The sequence below is a fragment of the Perca flavescens genome, chromosome 12, assembly GCF_004354835.1.
Source record: "Perca flavescens isolate YP-PL-M2 chromosome 12, PFLA_1.0, whole genome shotgun sequence".
NCBI classification, from domain to species: domain Eukaryota; kingdom Metazoa; phylum Chordata; class Actinopteri; order Perciformes; family Percidae; genus Perca; species Perca flavescens.
In genome coordinates, this window is record NC_041342.1 from 28495687 (window position 1) to 28518045 (window position 22359).

The 22359-nt window shown below is 40.5% G+C and overlaps 1 protein-coding gene across 3 annotated transcripts; it reads right to left on the minus strand.

Annotated features, from left to right (window-relative positions):
• Positions 1-4348: 4348 nt before the first annotated feature.
• LOC114565764 (kinesin-associated protein 3) lies at positions 4349-21309 on the minus strand. Of its 3 annotated transcripts, none has more exons than XM_028593993.1 (20): positions 20979-21307; positions 19570-19701; positions 18533-18690; positions 17354-17415; positions 16852-16993; positions 16532-16631; positions 16287-16411; positions 16067-16165; positions 15446-15624; positions 14904-15066; positions 12884-12984; positions 12666-12774; positions 12322-12434; positions 10348-10513; positions 9241-9366; positions 8766-8864; positions 8122-8207; positions 7302-7458; positions 6443-6527; positions 4349-5521 (listed from the first exon to the last, which is right to left on the minus strand). In XM_028593993.1, the coding sequence occupies exons 1-20, from the start codon at positions 21005-21007 to the stop codon at positions 5419-5421; spliced, it is 2334 nt and encodes a 777-aa protein (XP_028449794.1). In that variant the 5' UTR covers positions 21008-21307; the 3' UTR covers positions 4349-5418. The 3 variants fall into 3 exon arrangements, with proteins under 3 accessions (XP_028449794.1, XP_028449795.1, XP_028449796.1); XM_028593994.1 differs by lacking the exon at positions 20979-21307 and adding an exon at positions 20433-20496; XM_028593995.1 differs by lacking the exons at positions 4349-5521; positions 6443-6527; positions 7302-7458 and adding an exon at positions 7470-7890 and having other exon boundaries at positions 20979-21309.
• Positions 21310-22359: the final 1050 nt, after the last annotated feature.

Below are 22359 nucleotides of genomic sequence, written 5' to 3' on the forward strand. Positions count from 1 at the left end.
TACTTTTTGATTAATTAAAATAGTTTTCAGCGATTCATTTCATTTTTCTTGACAAATGCTACAACTGCTTTTGACTTCTGCGGTTTACATTTGCCGTTTTTTTTCTTCTGTACTGCACAGAAATGGATAGAACGACCCAATAAAGAAGCGGTATGATGTTAAAGCTGCCTTCACTGATTTGTTGGCTATCTGGCCAACACTGACCTATTATCCCATTATAAAGTTACTGGTTTGTTGTCATGGATTGGCTGTTACCAAACAGTTTCTGAACACTAACAGTGCTGTGGTAGCCTGAGTGAACCCTGACGAACTTCCGGCAAATTTGAGATTTGCTCTGCAAGTCTGTCTGGCCGAGAGCTCATTCAAGCCCATTTCCAATTTTTCCAAATCGAGGCACCGATGACAACCGTCATTACACGATGACGATAGCGCAGCGACGGCGGGCAGCTTTTTGTTTACAGTCAACATGACGGCCACCAAAGCGCAGCAGCCCGTTGATGACGCTGTCGCTGCTACGTCACCCCGATCGTTGGTCTGATTGGTTGAAGGACTATCCAATGGCGCCCAGAGGCATTTGAGCAGCGTCCGTTGGTGAAATGGGCTGTGAATGAAGCTTGCCCAAACCCACTCTCAGTTACAACTGAGAAGGGTCTGGTGTCAACCAGGCTAGTGCTATGGGGCAATGTTTTTATGAGCAGGACCTAGTTTTGTTGGTCTTGTGCTGGTGCGCACAGGCAATGCAATACAATTCTTGCTATTCCACCAATCAACAGTTAGAAGAAAGAGAAAACAAAGGCAGAAGAATGCAAGCTAGTAAACATTAATGTAAACATTGCATATTTCAATATACATCAAATCAACTTATATATTACTACTAATATATATTTTATGGGCAATATGCTTTACTTTGTAATTTATTGACATTTGAATCTTGGACTTTGACTTATAATCATTGTCTTTAATGATGTAAATTTTGGGGGGATTCTGTGGTACTTCTTAGATACTATTTAGTCTTATCTGCTGCCTGTAGATTTTTTTTTAATTTTTTTTTATCAGTCATGTGGCTCAGTTTTGTTTTTTTAATTTTATATTCCTTAATGTCAGACATCCAATACCAGTGTCCATGCTAATAAAGTTAGTGGACTGTGAAAACACCAGCGATGATGTCCAGCACATTTTCCTTCTATCCGTGATAAAGGCTGATAAATATACCACAATTTTGTCACTAGACCAAACCAAATTACTTTAAAGCAGCCAACAGGCCTAAAAGGTACATATGCATTTGTTGCTAAACACAAAACAGCGTTTTTACCCATTATGTCCAGGATGTAACAGAAGGATTTTAAAACAACCATATGTCATATGAAATGTGAGGTTTACTTTTTATTAAAGAACCTGAGGATGAAAGACATGGAGAGGGATGGACAGTATCTATATTCCAGTACTTGCTTATGGTTACAGGTTTGGGTTAAGTAGCAATAAAATCAATAATTATAAAAACACAATATACATAAACAATAAATTACAATAGAAAAACAAAATATAACCAAGTATCAACATTGAACTATATGTGCAAATATGCCTATAAGTAACACAACATGTATCTAATTGTCAGTGTTCTACAAATACAGTATGTGTGACCCTACTTTTCATTTATAGTTTAGTCAATGGCACAATATACTTTGGAAAAGTGTATACTGCTCTGATTCACATTTATACATTCACACTGATCTGTTGTCGAGCAGTAAGTGCCATGCTCAAGGGTACATCATTTGTTAACGTAACCAAGCTAGCTAATTTAGCGGAGAACAAAATAAATAGATTTTACTTGTTAGTAAGTGTACTGATGAAACATAAACTCATATCAATAATGTTGACTTAAGTTGACATAACACAAACATCCCCCCGCCCCCCCATAGGCCAAAGTCTTGGGAGAACCTAAAAGCATTATGAGCAACGATGTAGTGTCCAATACATGGAGAGTAAATGTACGAGATGACATTCATTATGTCAGAACAAGTTCTGCAGAATAACCTCACTGCTCTTCTCTAATCTGCATGCACAAATAAAAGCTGTATCCCAACTGGTTAAATGTCCAAATATGTAGTGAATATTAAATAGAGTTAGTGGATAGGATTCAACATGTAGGATAGCTAAACCTGCATACTATTAATAAGTAGTATGAAGAATTTAGATGGCTTCTCGCTATTTAAACAGCCATGAGAGAACTAGATCTGAGCCACCGGATTTTTTATATATATATATTTATTTATTTATTTTTTTCCCCAGCAAGAATGGAAAACAAGTTATTCTGGCTAATTAGACCTCAGCTCAGAGCGAAGGTGGGCCAGAGCTTTAATGGGAATTTATTTTATGAACTTAATTTAACAGGTGCAACAAAGCTAGCAGGAGACTCACAAAGTTCTGAATAAATCAATCAATGAGTCTATATTAGTGCTGTCAGTTAAACGTGTTATTAACGGCATCAATTTTTTTAATCATTAATTAACATTCTTTTTGTTGTAGCAAACTTTGTAGTTTTTTTCACATGCTGTTGCAACAACTAGTAATGTTAGAAAAACTACAACACCACACCGGATCTAGCTAGACTGGAAACTAAACAACAGGCACGCCGCACACACTTGTTTGGGCTTTCGAGCCGGCCAAAGAGTAGTAGGCTAATGTTATGTTTTGAGAGGATGGCGAGCGTGAGATGCCAATAAGATTCTGAATGGAAAGTTTACTTTTAAAAAGTTGCCAAATGGTTCCATTGACAACACCAAAGTGATGTGTGTGTGTGTTTTGTCGTTGTGAACTGAGCTATCATCGCAGCACGTCCAGTCTGAAATACCACTTGATGGCCGAGCACACAGCTGATTCGAATTCTACGCCCTCTCGTCAAAGCCAGGCGACAAAAGCACAAAGCAAGCCAATCCACTTTTCCATTTTGATAAGAGCATTAAAATGTGAAGAAATATAACGGGAAAAAAAGAAATCAAGGGACATTTAGAATAGATAAAAATGTGCGACATTATTTGCGTTAATTATGACATTAATGCGATTAAATATTTTAATCGTTTGACAGCCACACAGTCCTGGGAAGAGGTCTAATCAGCCTGATTAACTGAAAGAAAAACCTGTGTGGGTGTTCAGAGCTTTTAAAGCCAGTTCATTTCAGGAAGATTTCACACACTCTGTGACCAGAAAAATAGAGACCGAGTGCTGTGTCGGACCATTTCTGGCCCTGTTCATAGCTGCTACATGTGCTGGCAGTGACTTCCTGCAGTTAAAGCTGACATGGTGAGTGGATGTCTTCTTTTAATGGACACTGCACTCAGGTTCACCCTATTGTTGTTTAAGGGGACTGATTTGGTATAAGGGGTGTATGGTGTGTAGTGACATACTGTATATCTAGTTGAAAGAGAGGGCCCACTTCTTCTGTAGTGACAGGGTTTCTACTTTTCCCCTCGCTGAGTAAATGTAACACTGTTATAGTTTGACATCAGTAACATATACAGCACACTGAGTGGTGGCCACAGAAATGACTAGAGCCATATGCTGGCACAAGACGTCAGCATTTTAAGCTACCACTTAGAGCCAACATTTCTTTGGCCACAATCACTCTATGGGTTTGCTTTTTTGGATATTCATCTTGAATTTGACTGTCCCCCTTTGTCCTAAGTCTGCTGCTCCGACGGGTTTTCCAATCTGTGGTGAACCACTGTTGCCTGGAAACAAGGTTGGTGCCTGTTTTGACACGCATGGCGGAAATGGAGAATAATGGCAGAGAGAAGTAACCATGACCGAGGGGGAGCCAGACCACCTATGTGGGCTGCAAAGAAGCGAGAAAACAAGCACCTTTTTTTTTTTTTTTTTTTCCACTACACTAAAAATGTCATTAATGATGTCATGAAGACATCCACATGCATGTATTTCCTCCCTGTGGTAACAAAGATGGTTTAAAGGGGAGTCCCCTGATTTTTGCACATCAAAATGTGTTTCCAGGTGTTGAGAGGAGTACTACTGCAGATGTGAAAGAAGTTGTTTAAAGAGCCCTTTGTGTCTCTAGAGTGAGTAAGGGATTTGTGTAACATCTGATTAATGCCAGAATGATTTCATTGAGTCAGCGTAGGTTGGGCTGAAGACAAGTTTGCCAGTGTTAAAGCACCCTAAGTTATAAATATCACTAACAACAATGTGCCCATTTTACAATGACATGGACAAAAGAAAGCTATGTACATTGTAGTGCAGTTAACAAAATGACTGTGTAACTTTTACTCATACTGTAGGTGACGTCATGAAACTGGTGGATGTCAAACTGTAACATTTGACTAAATGTGTTCCCCAGTGGATTTGAAGAGGCAACAAATGTTCATTATTACATAGGAAAACATGCAAAAACGTATCAACATATATTAGAAATGTTAAGCCTGTTCACATTCTTTAAATTATTTGCTGACCCACTGGCAACTCACTATAAGAAGTCTGTAGCCAGTGGGTAAGGAAGACAACTACTTATCTGTCTAATATAATGGTGAATGAATGAAATGGGTAATGAAAATGGGTAATGAAAAGTGTAATAACTAGTTCAATCTGCAGTGGTAGCGTTTCAGTCCTCATTAGTATTTTGTATTTCAGCCTTTATGATCAATGTCTTAGGGTTTTAGGCCGCAGGAACATTTCCGCAGGGACCAGGAACCTTCTGAGAAACTCATTGTGTTTAGCCCGCAGGGACCAGGGATTCAATTAAGTTCCATAAGTATGGACATTATTTTACCCCCTCAAAAAGTCCCTGACTGGAGGGTAGTGCTTTCTGAAAGTATAGAAACGTTCGAGGTGGGGTTTGCAGGGATGACCGTCCCTGCTTGGTCAACCGCTTCATTAATAAATCAAGGAAGTACTCTAGTATTGATTTAAGGCAATTTTAGGATGAGGGCAGAACATTTCTCTTTGCATGTTTGATTATAAAAAGACGAGAGAGAGAGATCACACGAACGAGCGGGCACACTGAACAGCCGGCAGCGGAGACTAGTGTGTCGAGCTCGGGCAGGCAAAAAGAGAGGCTGCACGGCACAGAGCTGTGAATGAGAGAGTATGTTCACCCCTGTGACCACCAGCAGCACTCGTCCCTTCACGTTGCTTTTTCGTACGTCAACAGACTAATTTGCCTACTCTTCACGGGTCTTTAGCCTTTAACGCGGCAGAAACGCAGACACCAATGGGCTGAAGGAATCTATTGGTTCCTTGAAAAGTTGTCCCTGGGACTAAAAGTTGCAGCTTTAGTAACTATACCAATGCGATGCCTTCAGTCATGGGGGATTCTAGCAGTGAAAATTAAATCTATAGATGTAACAGTAGACATGCAGGAGGTGGATGGGGGGAATGGATCTAAGATGACAGGACGTCCTGTGTGTGTGACTACGAGTACTGGTAGAAGGGTTGTTCATCAGGTCTGAAGCCATAGGCAGTAGCTGGTCGTCCAGGGGATGAGCTGGTCTGGTCAAAGACATCGTTGCCATCTCTGGAAAACAGAGAGATTACTTTCATCACGCAGGAACCCAACCAGAGACTGATCAGACAGCGGAAGAGTTTCTTTGGCATTGTGGTGAAACAGCTTGAGGCCTCAGGATGGCCTGAATGAGTGTGTGTGTTGTTTTAAAATGTTTGCATTACCAGATAATAAATGCCTGGCAGTCTGCTATTTACAACTGACAGATAATCTTTTGCCAATGAAATCACTGACCATATTCTCTTCTGATTTGCTTGTTTGTTTGGGAAGAAAATGGCATAGCACTTCCTGCTGTTGTTCCTAATTGCTGGCAGTGTTGGGAAAGTTCACTTTCTACATGAACTAGTTCAAAGTTCAGTTCACAAATTTTTAAATGAACTAATTCAGTTCATACTTCAAAATTTTGAACTAAGTTCACAGTTCCAAAAATGAACTTAATTCACAGTTCTTTTTTTTTTTCCATATGTTGCTTCAGTTCAACGAGCCGTTTCAGGTTTGCTGTGGATGTGACTGAAGTGCTGATTTTCTTTTTGAAAGCTGGCGGACAAAGTTTGCACAGAAATGTAAGATTTTTGCTTTTTGTTTTGATGACGCATGCGGCGGTGCGTCACTGGTGGCTGGTGTTGCCGGATTGGGTGTTTTTTCCGCTACACATTAAGGCCTGTTTATGGTGTGTTTCAGCCGGGTTTTCGCCTGAAAGGCTCTATAGAAATCTTCATCAGGCAGTAATACGGTACGTTCAGTTCACGTTCACCCAAAATATGAACGAGTTCATGAACTATCGTTCATTGAACACGCTCAGGCACAACACTGATTGCTGGTACAGTTTAAGCTGGTAAGACTGGACAAATTATTTATTTGTTACTTTGATTTTTTTTCTCTCAGCCAAACCAGTTTCGACCAGCTGTAGGTTTCTGCCGTCTTTTGACTCACCCTGTATGGAGCAGGTCTCCATTTTGAGGCTGTAGGTCATTGAAGAAATCTGGGCTGACTGAACCGTCTGCTGGAGTTATTCCATCTAAAGACACATCAGGATAAAATGCACACACACAAGACATAAGCTTCTTCACAAGCTCTTTGGTGTTGCAGATCTGCAGTCTTTTCTAAATGTTACTACAGCAGCTGTAACTGTAAGTAATACAGTAGTTTCCACAACATATATATACATGCACACATATATGTTTTATGTTTTTGTCTTTGTGAAGCACATTGGTGCAAAATGTGTTTGCTTTTTAAGTGCTATATCAATAAAATAAACTTAGTTTCCCCCATCACTCAATTAGTACTGCACTGCACTACTGTACATCATCTCAACATTATAGCTTCAATTCAGAGTCAATCCACACCGACACCAACAGCTTCAGTGTTTCTATTACATCAATCAATCAACCAATCAATCAATCCATAAACAAGTGTGTTTCCTTCCTGTATACTTTGCATGTGGGGTCAGATGGGTGAGGACACTTCAGTCAGCTGAAAAGACAGCTGGCTGAGAACCTTGACAACAATACATAAACAGACACTCCTATAGAACTTCGTGCTGCTGACATGTCACGTCTGGTGTGAATTTTCAAATACATCATGCTGAAAAATGAATTTATTAAAACCAACGCAATGATCTGTTGGTACCATGACCTTAAAATGATTGTGGTAAACTTGATACTTCAGAATACAAGATGAACTGACCAGCATGGTTATTCTACACGCATGGACCAGTGCTTGGCTTGTGTGTGTGTGTGTGTGTGTGTGTGTGTGTGTGTGTGTGTGTGTGTGTGTGTGTGTGTGTGTGTACCCGCGCTATAGAAGAGATCAGTCCTGTCGTTGTCGTTATCGTAGAGATAGGGTTCAGACTCATCAGCTTGGCGACTCTCGACCATCTCCAGCCACTGGTTGTTATGGAAACGGAACTTCTCTGACTGAATTTTCCTCCCCCACTCTTCATCGTACTCCTGGAAGATGAAGAAAAGTGTAAATAAATTAGAGAACAACCTACAGACAAAGACAGGAAGTGTTTGTAGTTGTTATTAAAAAACATCAACTCTCTCTGATGTGTTTACTTTTGTTACTTAAAGGCACAATGAGTAGTAGCGTTTTCCTAAAAACAATGTATAGACCTGTACAAAAATAATCCCTCTCAATCATAACTTGACCAAAAGTGCATGGCGGTGTCTGTATGTGCAGAGAGCCTTCCCTATGCCTGGATCTTCTCATTTTCTTTTCATTTCGCTGCGTTCAGGACATTTCTGGATGTTTCTCTGCCCCTCGCCGGCCTCTGCCTCCAGTCGTCACTCCTCAGCCTCTTCTCTTCCAGGGCTCTGTTCTGCCCTGGCTCACTAATCGCTGTCGCCCTAAGCTGGGGAAGCTCCACTACATTCTCCTGTCTGGACACAAACACTATGCCCATTAGTTGGCTCAACTGAAGATTGCTAAACTCGCTGGCTAGTGTCGTTGTGCCGGAAAGGATGGGGCCAACTTTGAATGTTGTGCTTACAAACCAAAACAGGCAAATCCTACTCATTCTGCCCTTAAAGTTGCTACCTCGTACCTGCTACCCAGCAGCAGTGTGTGTGTGTGTGTGTGTGTGTGTGTGTGTGTGTGTGTGTTTCACTTACAGCAATAATATCGAGGGTGTTGTCACACACTTTTCTGATCTCGGCATTCTTGTCATGCATCAGATCTATGAGGTAGGCTGGAGCCTCTACAGAGAAGGTTAAAGAAAGAAATTCTTCGAGGGTGGTGGTGTGAGATTTTACAGCATGAAACCTGTCTCGCCTCAACTTCAGCAAGATTCTCATTGATTCAGGCGCCCGGATAGCTCAGTTGGTAGAGTGTGTGCCCATATATAGAGGTTTACTCCACGACGGTTTCGACTCCGACCTGCGGCCCTTTGCTGCATGTCATTCCCCCTCTCTCTCCCCTTTCATATCTTCAGCTGTCCTGTCAATAAAGGCCTAACAATGCCCAAAAAATAATCTAAAAAAAAAAAAGATTCTCATTCAAATTTAAAAAAGGGCCTGTACTCGAAATACGACCACATGAACTAACATGTACGTATGACTGGCTATCAAAACAAAGAACTGAGAAGCTCAGATTATAAATCACACAGAGGGAGTGTGACGCTATTCTCTGCTGAGGACGCCATCATTCCACTATATCTTACGTAGCAAATATTTGTTTACTGCTATATTAATGTTCTGAATGTCAAGTGCAGTCCCTTTAAATATGAAGTAGACAGATAGCTCTGTGGGAAGGATACGGGTGTCTTTGATGATGACGTCTCGTGTAGCTTGGTGAAACACCATCTGGTAGAAGACGTAGACGATCTGACACACAAACTCATCATCCTCCTGTTGGGCTACATTCAACAAACAGAAGAACATATGGTAGTATGATATCTCTTAGCAAGTCTCACATTTCATATCGCCTGTGAGCACTATACTACTACTATACATTTCTTTTGGTTTTTTTAATATATAGTTATAAATGAGCAGCCTTTTCTATTACCTTAAGGTCATTGGGTTATTGTACGGAGTACATCTGTACCTTAAGACCTTTACACAAGACACACACACTGACATCTGGAAATTCAAAATATCAAAAAAGGTGTGAAAACCTTTATCACTCACTGTTCATGAGTCTAAAACATGACATCTTGAACTAAACCACAGGCGCGCGCGTGTGTGTGTGTGTGTGTGTGTGTGTGTGTGTGTGTGTGTGTGTGTGTGTGTTACCATTCAGTAGCTCGATGAGGGCAGGAATAATGCCAGATTTAGCCAACATGGCGGCACACGCATCATCCATGGAAACTGTTCCGATCATTATCACCACCTCCAGGATGAGGTCATCCTCTGCTGAGCCTGAGACACACAAACCGTGACAAAATGAACCTCACAAGGTGAAATATTATTAAATGTGTGATCAAAACTGTTGTAGTAGAACATTAGCTGCAGTGAAAACCAGTATCCCAAGTGATGAATGGAGGCTTTTAAAAGAACACACAGAGCACGAGAACTGAACACACTGAACAAAATCTAGTAGTTTTGGTGGCCATTTACTAGAGCCTGACTGAGGTTGGATTTTTAAGGTTGAAACTGATATTAGAGGTTAATAAAAACCCAATAATGATATGTCAGAGGATATATGTTTATACACACACTGCAATATGAGTTATAATGATATGAGTATTTGGAATCCCTAAGAGTTGTGAGAAAAGATATGCCTGAGGTAGGATATTTTACACTATAATATTAAACATTAGATTATAGTAATATGATAACAGTACATTCAGAATTTAACTTGGCTGAAATTAAAATATTTTTTTAAATAACTAAAAATACAAACACAAATAAAACAAACTTGAAGAAAATTGTAATTATATAAGTACACTAAAAGCCAATTAAAGATGCATCGCTGCCATTTGTTGTTGTTCTTTGTATACAGTACATGCTACATACATGTATTGTATATGCCATTGCAAACATATCTCTACTAAATGCGTGGCTATACCATAGATAAAGTATATAAGATATAAAGATGGACAACCCATCTCCACTTCCTCCCATTGTACAAAAGTGAAGCCAAAATATTCCGGATACGGGCGCTGCCATCTTGTAATTTTTGAGCCAAAGTCTGCACAGTAGTGATCGAACGGTGGAGCCGACCAATCACAAGTCAATTACAGCTGTCAATCATGACGTTTCATTCCGTTTTAATTAAATCAAATAAAAAACTTATATAACTATACCAGTTGGGCTATAATACTGGTACACATTATAATTAAGGGATATTCTGAAGTTCATACATTTGCCTTATGTGTAATTCTCTAAATTAATCAGTACCTGGTTTAAGTCTGTCTTTTAGGTAGGGTACCAGATTGTACTCCTTCAGCACCAACTCCCAGTCCAGGTCAGGGATGGTGAGGTTGGCCAGCGTGCCCAGACACTCCAGGACCCACTCCTCCTCTTCCTCTGCACGGATCTCTGCTGCCAGGTCACCGACATAGTCCTGACAGAGACAGAAGAAATCATGCACATCATGACACTAAAACCCTCCAGTAAATAAAAGACTAGCTTCTACTGCTGCACTACTACCACTAACAGTAAAACTAAAGGCTGATTTATGCTTCTGCGTCGAATCGACAGCGTACCCCCGCAGACCCCTCTGAGTCGCTGCGAACCCCCCTCCGAGCCCTCCGCCGTAGCTCGACACACCTCCGAAGAATGTGCAACTTTGTGTGTTTCAAGCAGCCTACTGTGGGGAGTAGCAACATGCTAGTTCACTGACATCAGCTTTGCGAATAAACGCAGACATATTTTGGTTACAATGACAGGGTTATCTGTTTGTAAAGTGTCTATATGTCAGTCACGTTTTTAAATTAGCTCTTCGCCAGCAAGCAGTACTTTGTGGGCAGTTGTGCTAAAGTTAGCCTGCTAACATAACATAAACTGGCTGGCAGACACCTCGCAAATAACCTCAGACATATCCCCCCCGAGCGTTATTGCGATGCAAAGCAACCCCGACACAGAACTCTGAAAGGGTCACGACGCCGTAGCGATGGCGTAGCTACGGCGTGGAGTTGACGCACAAGCATAAAACAGCCTTAATACTTGTACTTAATACTAATAAGAACAATACAGCTGTGATTTCCACTTGAGCAGCCTGCCACCTTGTCTCTGGTTATGCTTTGTTGAATGCTTTGTCGATTGTTGTTGAATGACAGTTAGTTGCCGTGTGCTAAGATACCTGTGTGGTAAGATTACCAGGATACTGGGCCAGGCTTTAGTTTTAAAATAGGATGCGTCACACTCAGATTTTGTGTTAGATACATTAGGTTTAGGAGTGCCGTTTGTTTTAAAGTTAAACTAAATAGTTAGGTTTTGTTTCTGTAGTTTAGTGATTTAGCTCTAGTTTTAAAAGTTCTATGACATGCTGCTTTTTGGATGCTTTTATATAGACCTTAGTGGTTCCCTAATACTGTATCTGAAGTCTTTTTTATATAGACCTTAGTGGTTCCCTAATACTGTATCTGAAGTCTCTTTTATATAGACCTTAGTGGTCCCCTAATACTGTATCTGAAGTCTCTTTTATATAGACCTTAGTGGTCCCCTAATACTGTATCTGAAGTCTCTTTTATATAGACCTTAGTGGTCCCCTAATACTGTATCTGATGTCTCTTTCCCAAAATTCAGCCTTGGTGCAGAATTACAGCCACTAGAGCCAGTCCCACAATGAGCTTTCCTTAGGATGTGCCATTTCTGTGTCTGCAGCTTTAAATGCTGTTGAGGAGGAGAGAGGGCGGGCAAGGTGGAGGGTGGGGGTGTGGCCTTGTTGACCAACTGCCACTTTGCTCATTTGAAAGCCATGATGTCTCTCTCTCATGGGTGGGCCAAATTCTCTGGGTGGGCAAAGCAGAGAAAGGGGAGGTAACCTTGCTCCTTATGACCTCATAAGGAGAAGATTCCAGATTGGCCCATCTGAGCTTTCATTTTCTCAAAGGCAGAGCAGGATACCCAGGGCTCGGTTTACACCTATCACCATTTCTAGCCACTGGGGGACCATAGGCAGGCTGGGGGAACTCATATACATGTTAAAAAACCTCATAAAGTGAAATTTTCATGCCATGGGACCTTTAAAGAGTCCTCTTTTGGTTATATTTGTTTCTTTGACTTAAAAAGCAAACCACAGTTTGTGCACCTGATTTTGTTTTGTTCTATTCACAAAGAAACATTAAATTCTTTACAAAAAACACCTGGTTTTATGTTGCTTCCCTTTTCCTTCAGGAACTGTTTTTTTATTGTGTATTGATAACTCACTATGAACACTGATTTGGTTGGTCCGTCATGTTGTGAGATGTTTCTGATCATCTTCATCAGAAGGCAGTCTTTCATCTTCAGAGCTCTCTTCATGAGCATCTTCAACCCGTTTCCTACAGACAGAGAGACACACGGAAAAACAGAAGTATTGTTTGTTCCAATAATCACAGATCACTAAAATAGGGTTCCATACAGGACTCAAGACTCAACTCAATAGTACAACACCACCGCTGACAGACAATGGAAGATCTACTTGTGGAAAAAGTGTCAGTAGTCTGGAGGAATTTCTGGAGTCAGTGAGCCATTATCTGGACATACATAAAATGCAACTCAGATAAATATACCTTCACACATGATTTGTGCATTCCTCTTGTTTGCAGCCAGGTTGATGCAGATGGAGATGAGCTCAGCTTCGGTTTCCTCCTCACCGTGCTCGTACAGCATTTGCATTAGCTAGACAGACACAAAGACACACACACACACAACTTGTGTTGTCAATGTTGAACAACAGATTATATTCCTCAAATTTGTTTAGAGTGATTTTCAGTGGATGTTATCGTACCTGAGGTATGCAGTCAGTGTAAACAAACATGCCCTTAAAGCGGTCGTCGATGCTGATGTGATACAGGATACGCATGGCTACCTGACGGTTGTTCTCATCACCTGCAGGACGACAAACATCAGTCAAGATATTTATACTCCTCAAATACGGACCACAATTGGCAATTGAAAAATAAATCACTACCATCTTACAATATTATGGGAATCAACACCTCGCTAACATGTATAATGTTTACACCATGTCCACCATCTTGCAGGTCTTTTAACTTTATCTTTTTTTAAGATTATTTTTTGGGGCATTTTCGGCCTTTATTTTTGACAGGACAGATGAAGACATGAAAGCGGGGAATGACACGCAGCAAAGGGCCGCAGGTCGGAGTCGAACCCGGGCCTGCTGCGTCGAGGAGTAAACCTCTATATATGGGCGCCTGCTCCACCAACTGAGTTATCTGGGCGCCCCACATCTTTTGACTCTCTTGCGAGTATTGGACACGTGGCTGGCAAATGTTGATCTGATGATGCCACCTAATGAAAATTAAATTAATTAAAACAATTAATCGGGTGGGGACTTGAATGTCTGCACCAAATTAACTGGCGACTAACCATCCATCTATCCATCTAACAGTTGGTACACAAAATCACAAATGTCAACCTCATGGTGGCGCTGGAGGAAAGGTCAGAGGATCTCCAAAGTCAGTAGTATTCATCCTCTGAGCACCACGGACATACAGTATGTAGGGCTGGGCAATATATCGATATTATATCAATATCGTGATATGAGACTAGATATCGTCTTAGATTTTGGAAATCGTAATATCGTAATATGGCTTAAGTGTTGTCTTTTCCTGGTTTTAAAGGCTGCATTACAGTAAAGTGATGTACTTTTCTGTGTTGCCAGACTCTTCTAGCTCTTCTATTATTTTTACCTTTACCCACTTAGTCATTATATCTACATTACTGAAGATTATTTATCTTAAATCTCATTGTGAAGATATTTTGTTAAAGCACCAATTGTCAACCCTATAATATCGCTACAATATCGACATCGAGATATTAGGACAAGAATATCGCCAATATCTGATTTTCTCCATATCGCCAAGCCCTAACAGTATGTACCACATTTCACCGCGATCCATCCAACAGATGCCAAAATATTTCACTAGAAGCCCAACATGTCAACCTGCTGGAAAAGTTAGGAGATCACCAAAATAATCAGGATTCATCCTCTGGGGACCTTGAATGTCTGTACAAAAATGGCACAGCCATCCATTAAGTAGTTTAAAAGATATTTTGGTCTGGACCAAAAACGGTGGACAGACTGACCGGCACTTCTATTCAGAGAGCAGCAAGCTTGGCTCTAAACTCAACATTATGGTCTCCACAGAGGTAGTTATAAATCACATGGCTGTGGTACTGTAGCCTCGTGAGACCGTCCTGATCTCGCGAGCTCCAGTTTTCCACTTGCAGATCAGTCTGGCATCTTGAGGCAGAGAAAATTTGGAGCCGTTAGCCAAACGACCGGGCCAATCAGCGTTGGTTTTGAGGTGGGTTAGGTGGTGATAGACGGATGGTTTATCCAATCAGCTAACCAGGATTTTCAGACAGCGGTCCGGGAACCTGAAATGGTGCCTTTTATTCCTAAATTCTCGTTACACAAACGGCAAATCTCCTTTACCGACATGTTGCTTGCATGCTGAGCTAACGAGCTATGCTTTGCCTGCAGCAGCAGGGGCGGGCTTGTGGTTGTATTTTCATACGCTTCGTGGATCTGATTGGTTGATTTGGCCCGTCTATCACCAACATAGGTGATAGACAGATGGTTCATCCAATCAAATAACCAGTATTTCCGCCCCTTCCCAAAAGTTCTCCAACGGAAAGTTCCCAGATGGATATGCCGAGCAAATGCGAAGCAATCCATCTGGCGGAGTCAGGTTAGTGGTACTGTGGATAAAGCACAATGTACTGTACATGCAATATAGACAGTATATATCATATGCCACTATGTTAGTGTGCACTGTTACCCAGCAAGGCAGTCAATTTAGGTAACAGTCCAACTTCCACCATCTTGGCTCGGAGTCCAGAGTCAAAGGAGAGGTTGAGCAGCAGACGCAGAGTCAGGTTCAGCAGGTCTTCGTGGTCACAGGGAACAAGACGCGCCAATCGTTCCACAGTATCCACCTCAGCCTGCGAATCACAAACACAGGACTTAATGAACTGCAGTTTTTGGCACTTCGCGTTGGCTTCATTTTTCAGCACCGGAGGTTGCCGCTTGAAACACATACATAAAATTATATTTTAGGTTCTTCCTCTCGCACCATTCTTACAGTAAGTACATCTCTCACTCACCATGTCATTTTTTTTTTTTAAGATTATTTTTTGGGCTTTTCCGCCTTTAATTTTTGATAGGACAGCTACGTGAGAAAAGGGAGAGAGAGGGGGAAGACATGCAGGAAATCATCAAAGGTCGGATTTGAAACCTGGACCTCTGCGTCGAGGCATAAACCTCTCAGTGCGTGCGCGGCTGCTCTACCCACTGATCCAATGATCCAAACCGGCCACTCACCATGTCATTCTTGTTCTCCAGGAAGATGGACAGTTTTTTGAGGAATGAAACCACCAGGACCAGCAGCTCCTCGTCATCCCGTTCAAGAACTTTGACGAGCAGACCGACAATGTTTTTATTCCTCATCTTCAGCTCCGTCCTAGTGTCCTCAGCAAGGTTCAACAGGAGGTAAAGAGACACTGAGAGACAGTAAAAGGGATAGAAAGAGAGGAAGATAGAAGCAACAGGAGAGATAATATAAGCAACTTTTCATTTCTGGTAGCATTCTTTGGTTACAATTAAAAAGAATACAAAGCCAAGAAATATTGAATTATACTTTTCATTCAAAAAAGAGAAAGAGAAACATTACTAATGCTGCTTTCACACTGGTGGAGATAATGTGGTTATGATTAGGCACTACTCTACAAAAAGGTGTAAATATGGGTGAGAAAGTCATAATGTATTACTAATGAAATACAAGTTGGTGGGATGTGACAAGGAATGCACTTTTTCTAATTTTAAGTTTGCATCAACACTGCATTTACATCAGAGAAAACAAAATAGCAGCTCTGGTGTTATTGCTACTTTATGACAAAAAAAAAAAAAAAAAAAGGTGATTTGAGAGTTGAAAGGGCAGTCCACCTCTGAGCAGCTGTTCCTGTTTGGACAGAAGGCCATGGTATTTTCTCACAGCTTTGTCCTGGTCTCTTCTTAGGGAGCCATTCTCTGGTGCCAACTCACGTACACAAATTGAGTGTTAAGGAACACAAAGTAAGTCCGGTAAACTATACAGGAGGAGGGTAGACAGCTAATAACGGTCAGGCCAAATGTTATAAGCAAATGACAGCAGATAAAAGGATATAAGCCTTGTTTTTCTTGCGTAGCTCCTCACGCCACACATCATGTCTCTTCAGCTCATGCTCCACCACGCTCATACACAACGCACCTATTTTATAATGACTCACCACTCCGTGAAACTGGGCGAAACTGGAGGAGAGGAGAAGAAATGCACTACGTAAAAAGGATGAAGTAGAACAGTATGACGTGCTTAACGAATGTGAGTGCGCCATGTGCCTGTGTGTGTGTGTGTGTGTGTGTGTGTGTTACCTGGAGAAGCAGAAGAAGATGTAAATGATGATGGTAGCAAGCTCAACACTCTGTTTCCAGTCCTCCCTCAATACTCTGGCCAGAGCACCTAAGGCTGCCTCTACACAGACACACAGACACACGCACGCACGCACGCACGCACGCACGCACGCACGCACGCACGCACGCACGCACAGAAGACATCACAAACCCACCCTTTGATTGGCTTAATCAGGGCAAAATGTAACATATCTTTAGCTATTAAGTAAAATAATCATGTACTGTAAATGTAGGTATGAGCTACTTTTCTAAACATTAGTATAAGCAGAATTAAACTATACCATTGTGTAGCAGCTCCTCCAGGTTATCAGGGTTGCGGGCGAGCTGCAGAATGAGAGCAGAGCCTCTGATCTTCTCTGGGATGCCTTCATAGAGCAGCTCAATATACTCATCCACTCTGGTTATACTGGCTTCCTCATTTAACTACACAGGCAAAAAAAAACATAGACACATACTGCTATAAACTAATCACAAGGCATGAAACTATTTTAGTTAGCAATAAACATGAGATTTGAAGCTTTTAGGTGTAAGTCTTTCACCAGCCATATTGTTAATTAGATTAAATAGACAAATACATGAAAAGTCATAGATAATTGCATGAAAGAAAGGCCTTAAATTTGGTGTTGGTCTCAGGTTAGAGAGCTGAAGAACAGTCATGAAAAATACACAGCACAATTTGGAGAATGCTGTCTGAGAACTGAGATCAAACTGAAATGGCTGTGAGGGAACAAGATACACGAACAAACAGAAGGAAGAGTCAGTCAGTGGTTTATAAGTTGCTACCTCCATTCCTTCAAAGGGAGTCAGCTCCCTAGGTTTCGCAGTTCTTTTCTCTTTCTTCTCCACTGGTGACACAAAAACACAAACAGCCAACATTAAAAACACTACAGTATGTCCTTCAAAATGTGAAAGTCTGCTTAAAAAGGTCCAATGTGTGGGAATGTCTTCCATCTAGCGTTGAGATCATATATCGCAATCAACTCTCTCGCACCACGCAGTTCAACGTACGTATTACAGCTGCGGTAGCCTTCACGCTTTTTTCTGATGATGCCGGTCTCTTGCTCTTTTTAATATCATTTTTCTTTTATTTGAGTGAAGAAGAAGAAGACTCCTGTTCCTGAAATTTGGATTTTGAATACATGTGGTCCTTCATGTTTCCTTCTTTATTAGCAGCACCTGTGAGTTTATAGGGTGACAGCGAAAACGCGAAAGGCGGAGCAGTATGTCCTGTATGTCCTTTACCGGCTAACGCATTTTAAGATGGCTTATGAATATGGAGCGTCTACCCCAGTTCATGCAAACGCAAATGTAAAATTTCAAGCCAATAGGAATACTTTGAATTGATGGTGGTGGTCAATATTCATGAAAAGGACACGTTTGTGAACTGGCAACACAGATTTTGATAATGAACAACTAAAAACGTTACACACTGGACCTTTAATTCTTTGTACGGTTTATAATTTTATTATATACTGTACATCTACGCCTGAATCTTCTCATCATGTATTCAACCATATGTAACAGGATCTACATGGCTAATCAGTGTACCGGTAAACACAGATTTAACACTCCTCAGATCTGCCATCCCTCTGTGTCTTTACATGTTTAATGTTTCTGAAATGTCTGCAGCCTGCTCAATCTCTCAAAATTAGCTTGACATTGGAATGTCTGTGTTGACCAATGTTTATATTACAATGTTTACAACCTTCCATAATGTGATGCGTTTTGTAGTCCATTAAAAAATAGCACTCAATGAGGCATCAGCTAATAGGAATTCCAGTGCAGATAATAAAGGTTCATTAAGCCTACAAGTAAAGCTTTATGGGTACAAGATTGACAGTCTGGCCTAAGTATAGTGCCAGACTAGATGCGTGAAATAAATTGAAGTTGGTGATCAAATTTTGATGGTGAAAATTAGGACAAAAATAACAGCAAGGGTGTAAAAACAATGACATGACTGACTTTTGCCCTCCACGGGAGATGACTTCCTGTTCTGCAAGTAGTAGAGGAGCTGCTCCACCTGGGGCAAACGGGAAGAAGGGATGAGTTTACACTCCTCCACCACTTTCCTGGCCAAAGCTCCCACATCTGTACTAGGAGAAAGACTCTTCACTCGGATGCTGGAGGGAGAAAGAGAGGACAAAGAGAAGGGTGACTGACAGAGGCTGGTTGACTTCATCCATTTTCACAGATTTAAAAACAGGTTTATGAGAATGCAGGCTTGAGTAAGTGAATTTTTAACTTAACTTGCATACATGCAACATAAGTTAAGACCATTGCAAAGACTGAAAAAATAGCATGTTCAGTGTTTCCTCTATGTTGATTTGACCGTGGTGGCCCCCCCACGGCAACATTTCTGCCCCCCACGGTATCAGAAATAGGGCTGCATTGTTAGAGTGCATGTCGGAGAACGTTTATTTTAGGTGTATAATTTACTTACTTTAAAAAAAGAAATCCTGAAGGAAACACTGCATGTTACTGATTAAACACATCTGATGACAGTTTTAAGGTTTCTGGTTTTTCAAATGCAAATTGTGCTATTACTTTGTTCAGTGTTTATCTAAGGATGTAATGCGGTGTAATGAAACTCGTAACAAGACCTCTTCCAACAGAATTTCAGGCTTTCTTAAAGATTTGAAGAACCAGCTGATGTCATATTTGTGGAGTCAGTTGGCATAACACTGGTCCATACCATTTTAGCATACCAAACAAATGACTGATAATAGGGCTAGCTTACTCCTATCCAGATGGGTAAAAGTAACACAATGGTGATTTCAAGGAACAGCCTAAATAAACTTTATCTAATTCAATACAAATAAATGACAAGAGGTAGAGAACAATTGAAATCTGGAGGGGATGGTTAGAAGGTAAACAATACCAAGATAAAACTTATCTGTAAAAGGTCATCATTTCATTTCAATTTAAGTAGAGAAAGAAGATGCAATGGAAAAATAGCCAGAGAGGCAATGGGAAAGAATAAAGAATAAGAGTCCACTCACATTTTTTGTCCCTCCTTTCGTTCGCCCAGCACATGACCTCCACCCTCTCCCAGTATAGACGCTTCCACCTCATAGTGGACCACAAGGGCCTTCTCTGTGGGATGGACATCTAAACTGCCAGCAGTCACTTTGCTTTGGGTGAGAATGAACAGACAGTTAAGAAAACAATAACTCAGACATCTTTGTTCCACAACATTGTTAAAGTCCAGTGAATAATTCTAAATACATTAAATTAAATTACCCTTGCACTTAAGTTTCAAATCAATGTATTCCACAATAAATGAGTAAGGTAAAGTCAATGTCTCTCTCTAGAACATTACCTACTTAAGCCATCAAATTACTCTCCATTTCCACATTTCAAACATATCATAGCTGAGACATGTATATCATAGTACCTGTTTCACTGAATTTTGATGACTTATGTAGCAAATAAGAATAAAGATACCCAAGAGAAATTGATATATAACGTTACTGTTTGGTTGATGACAGTAAGATTAAAACACGTTGACTTGTCGTTAGCATTTAACCATACACCCAAACAATAACGTTATAAGTAGACACGCCCAGACAGCGACATACAGCGATGGGTTAACGGGCTAACACGTTTCCATAAAGGGCTAGCTAGAAAGATTAGCTAAACTCACAGTGTCAACTAACACGGTAAACCAATTCAACATAACACAGCTGATTTGTTAGTCAGTGTCTCGGTCATCGTTTCACAATAGCTTCTAGCTATGTTAGCATAGATATCCCAGCACCCTTTATTGAGGGAGTGCAATGCCAAACCCCGTTCAACATTATGTCGATTGAATGACAATGTGTTTATCAGAGAAACTATAGGTATTTTGAAAAAAATGAAATACATGTTCATGTTGTCATGTTCTTGTGGTGGATTCGGCACTGTGGGAATTCACCACTCTATACAGGTTGGCTCCTTGTACTGATTTACACAGATAAGCTACTTGATTACTATGAGTTAGCGCTATCTTCCACGAAGCGAGCCCGGTGTTGTAAAATGCGAGATTTAACAACAGTTCTTGTTTTATCTGTGGATTACATATATGCCGAATTTATTGGTGGGTCATAATGGTTTACAAAAACGTATAAGACATCATACACTTGGTAGTCGCTTCGACAGGTGAGCAAGAAAACATGAAATTGCCCGACGTTTGACCAGTAATTGGTGTGAGCTGTCCATGTCACACGCAACAAGGCTAACAAGATACAGTGGGTTTTCAATAACATCTGAGATAAGTTAGGTGCTTGTTAAAATGACGCAGTATGCTCTCATTTGTAATTATATTAACGTGCAAGAGGAATTGTAGTAAGGTTACGTTAGCTAGCTAACATTGCTTTTCCCCAAAAACAATATTTAACGTTAAAATCGTGTTAGCTTTGTAACGTCTTACCGTTTAAGGTAGCGCGCGTCATCCTGCATCTTCTTCAGATTTAACGTTTCAGATTTAAAATTAACTCAATAGCTCGATTACATTTAATTGATCCCCAAAATCACGACCATATAAATCCTTTTGCTGATGGCTAGCACCACTGTCAAACGGCAGAGTGGACTACAAACATGGGTTCTTTTTCCTATAGGTTGTGATTTATTGTTTTTCCTAAGTCAAGACTTTCAGGCAGCATTTATTATTGAGCTGCGTACAAATACTGCCTCAGTTGAAAAGATTGGCATTAGATTGTAACCAAAATCTTGACCATGGTTTACCATAACACTTGATCATCTACAAATTCAACACCGTTTGGAGGTTCAGAGGCAGCAGCTGCCTGAAAGGCTAAACTCGGGGGGAATTTGCTACTAAATGGTGAGAACGTATGCAATAAAATAAACTAGTACCAAAGATCATCTAGCTGTACCAAACTAAACCGTCTCTGCTATTACTAATGAATGAGAAACAATTCTATATTTATCTTTATTATTATGATCGTCCAAATGACGTTTTCTGTTTTCAATAACTCATCCCACATGCACAATCAGTAATGGGCCTGTTTTATTGCCTTAGGATAGAATTTAGAGGGCTTTAATTATTTATAATATAAAAAAAGAGGACTTGTATTGGAAATTAGCTTTGGCTATAAATACCGCTATTGTAGCTATCAGCTTTATCTGGGCGTTTCCCCTACAATTACTAAAATCAATGACTTAGTTTTGCTTAATGAAAATAAGGGCACACCTGATGACCATGTTGTCTTCATTTCTTCTTACAGATTTGAGTCATGTCACTCTAATTCAGAATTTCAGTGGGCTTTAGCCACATTCACATCATATAGTTTGAAAGGTGGTGATTTGATTGTGATTGCCAGCAGGTCCGCCATTAGGAATTATGGACAGGGGGCCAATTTTTTTCCTCCCAAATTGGGCCCCTCATCCACAACCACTTCAGCACCAAAACCTTTGCATTCATCTGTACCCTTTGACCCCCCCAATGATTGCCAGTATTAATTGTCATTTACACGTGAATAGTTACATATTAGTAAAATAGTGCCATTTACCAAATAAGAATACATTTAGGGTTAAGTTAGCTTAATTCATTGTTTTGACTTTACATGGCATAAGGTTAGTTTGCATCAGGCACTTTTAAATTAAAAGAAAGATGCACGATAGCTAGAACTAAGAAACTTCTCCAAATGTTAATGGTTAATGGTAATATTAATAATAAAAATTTGGCCTGGTAGATACACTCTCCTTCATCATGATTACATTTTGCCCCACAAACACCATGTACTATCGTGGTAAGTAAATATATTGCCTCATAGAAATACTGCCAGAATTGA